We start from the raw sequence: 2,727 nt of genomic DNA on the forward strand, positions 1-2,727 counted from the left end.
AATTGATCGACACGACCTGTGGCTTCCACCTAGTTGAACACATGCAGCTAGAGCTGAGCTTGGATCTCGGATATTCTTGAACCGGGTCGAATATCTGGAAAAAAAAGATCGAGTATTGGATTGAACCGTTGACTTTTTCTATGGGACCAAACCGAATACCGTTGACGTAATTAGGTATAATTTTGGAGATTTTCAAATTCCTAATATTACTAAGTAAATATAATCGAGATTCTAGAACCATACCGAATATCTGGAAAAAAAAAATTCAAAACCGGATTGAACCGTGGACTTTTTCTTTTAGAACTGAACTAAATTATACCGTTGACTTTATTAGATACAATTCTGGAGATTTTCAAATCCCCAAACTGTATCGAACCGTACTCACCCCTACATGAAGCCACGTGTCATCTAGATGACAGTCATGTATCATTTCGGTCAGCAGTAAAAGTTGATCACTGCTGATGTAGTAGTCATGTCGCTTTTGAAGGATTTTTTTTGCTCTTAAAGTCGCCGGAGTTACTTAATTGAAACAAAATTCAAAGTCGACTGATTTTATTAAGACAAATTGAAATTGAGTCACCCAACCCGTACATTTGAGATCAGTTGTGTCTTTGTTTATATTCAAATTAACAAACAAAAAGCTTTCATATTAATTTATTCCATGAAAAGCAATACATAATTACTCTTCAATACATAAGTTCTTTGAGAATAATCATCTAGATATCAGGATTAGCAAGAAGATAAGCTTCAAGAGCTTTAAATAAAGCAATGGTCATTTGATCTTTTCCATTACTTTCATCTTCACTAATCTGATGATCACCAATAGTGTAGTAATGGCTCTTGTTTGTAATAATGGTTCCAACTCCATCTGAAGATGCTTCAAACTTAATGTCATTTTGTATCTTCTCAACTCCTTTCAAAACATCACCTTCAATTACTGTGTATGTATAAGTTAGCTTCTCTTCATCTATGGCTTCTACACTCTCCTTCACATACTTGAATGGAATACCTGAATATCACATTGGGTTTACAATTAAGCAATGTAGAATATTTAACAAACTCAGAGCTGATATATAAGGGATAACAGTCAAATTTAATGTAGACGTTTTAAGCCAAATGCAGATTTAGCTCTAACGTATGAAATTTTGCAAATTTAATCGCATCGTTTTCAAGCAACATCAATTTTTGTCATGTGCTACCGAAAATTTGAAAAGACAATCTTCATTGTTATTATGATTAACTTATATGCAGCAGATTTAGTTGTTAGCATTTTTGACAGAATTTTCGTAATTTTGTTAGTATTGCATTAAATATTTTAGATATAATTGAGATTTGGAATGTCTGAAGTGACAGTTAAATACCAGTCAACCCGGTTTTTTTCTAATTTTCTATAACGTATGACTAAAATTAATCTTCCTTGAAAACATTAAAGTTAAATTTACATAATTTTATAATTTGCACTTCTATTAAAACATTAGGGTTTAATTTAGTCTTTATCCCTATATATAATTACAGCATTCATAGATTCTCTTTACATGCCGAATTTAACCCTAACATTTTAAGGAAAGTACAGATCTAGCTCTAATAACGTGCGAAATGGTACAAATTTAACTCTAGAATTCCAAGTAATGTTAATTTTACCGTTACATTACCAAAAATTTGAAAAAACTGATTTGATTGTTATTTAAGTGTCACATCATGTCTTAAAAAACTGAAGCAGTTTCTTTAATTTTAGTTGGTTATTTGTAACTATACTAGTAACACAGTAAATATTTTCGACATTTTGACCAAAAAAATAGTTGTTAACATTTTAATTGGGTTTTTTGCAATAATATTAGTAACACAATGTTTATTTCAGATTTGATTTGTATTAGAAAGGTCTGATGTGACAGTTAAACCAGTTTTTTCAAAAACATTGGAGATAAATTTATATCATTTCGAATGTTAAAGCGAGATCTACACTTCCCTTGAAACGGTTACCTCAAAAATAAGTATATATAAACTGATATTAGAGGAATTACAAACCTTCAGCAAAGTTGACTTGTCTGATAGTCCCAACTCCACCATCTCCTTGAACAATATCAACACTCTTAATAGCTTGAGGCATGACTTTGCTAAGAAGTTCAGTGAGATTGAAGACAACTGCTTTGAATATTCTGGAAGGAGGAAGTGCACAGGCAATCACTGTTTCAAATGTCACAATTCCCATTTTTTATTTTACAAATCAATTCAAAAAAATAGATTGGATAATTGCTATTTAGAACAGATAGCTTTTGTCTTTGGGATGGAGAATTTTGAGGAAAGGAAATGCTAATTATATATAGTTGATGAGAGCAGTAAATAATTTATTATTGCCCAATATACTATTTAATCCTTTATTTTAGGCTTAATATGTAACCCCCTCACTTGGATCACGATATCTCACACAATATCAGTTATAGACATGCTTTCAATTAACCAATCGTTACATCTTAACGACACACTAATCGCCTACTAATCGCACGATAATCGCATTATGCATACAAAACTTCTACTAACAATGAGATGAATCTAAAATGTATGTATTCAATCATGAAAACATATATGAATGTGGGAAGACTCATATGTTAGGGTTTTGGGGATGTTACATAATAACTTCCCAACCCTTCCAAGTTGTCCCAGACCCCCAAACTTAGACTCGCTATAACTAACCCCCTCAACTTGCTTATTTCGAACAAATAACCCCTC

General features: G+C 32.0%; 1 protein-coding gene across 1 annotated transcript; it reads right to left on the reverse strand.

Moving 5' to 3' along the window:
* Positions 1-544: 544 nt before the first annotated feature.
* LOC136220043 (major allergen Pru ar 1-like) lies at positions 545-2,299 on the reverse strand. Its single transcript, XM_066007709.1, has 2 exons — positions 2,026-2,299; positions 545-1,009 (listed from the first exon to the last, which is right to left on the reverse strand). The coding sequence occupies exons 1-2, from the start codon at positions 2,207-2,209 to the stop codon at positions 717-719; spliced, it is 477 nt and encodes a 158-aa protein (XP_065863781.1). The 5' UTR covers positions 2,210-2,299; the 3' UTR covers positions 545-716.
* Between the last annotated feature and the right edge of the window lie 428 nt (positions 2,300-2,727).

Source organism: Euphorbia lathyris, chromosome 2, assembly GCF_963576675.1.
Source record: "Euphorbia lathyris chromosome 2, ddEupLath1.1, whole genome shotgun sequence".
NCBI classification, from domain to species: Eukaryota; Viridiplantae; Streptophyta; class Magnoliopsida; order Malpighiales; family Euphorbiaceae; genus Euphorbia; species Euphorbia lathyris.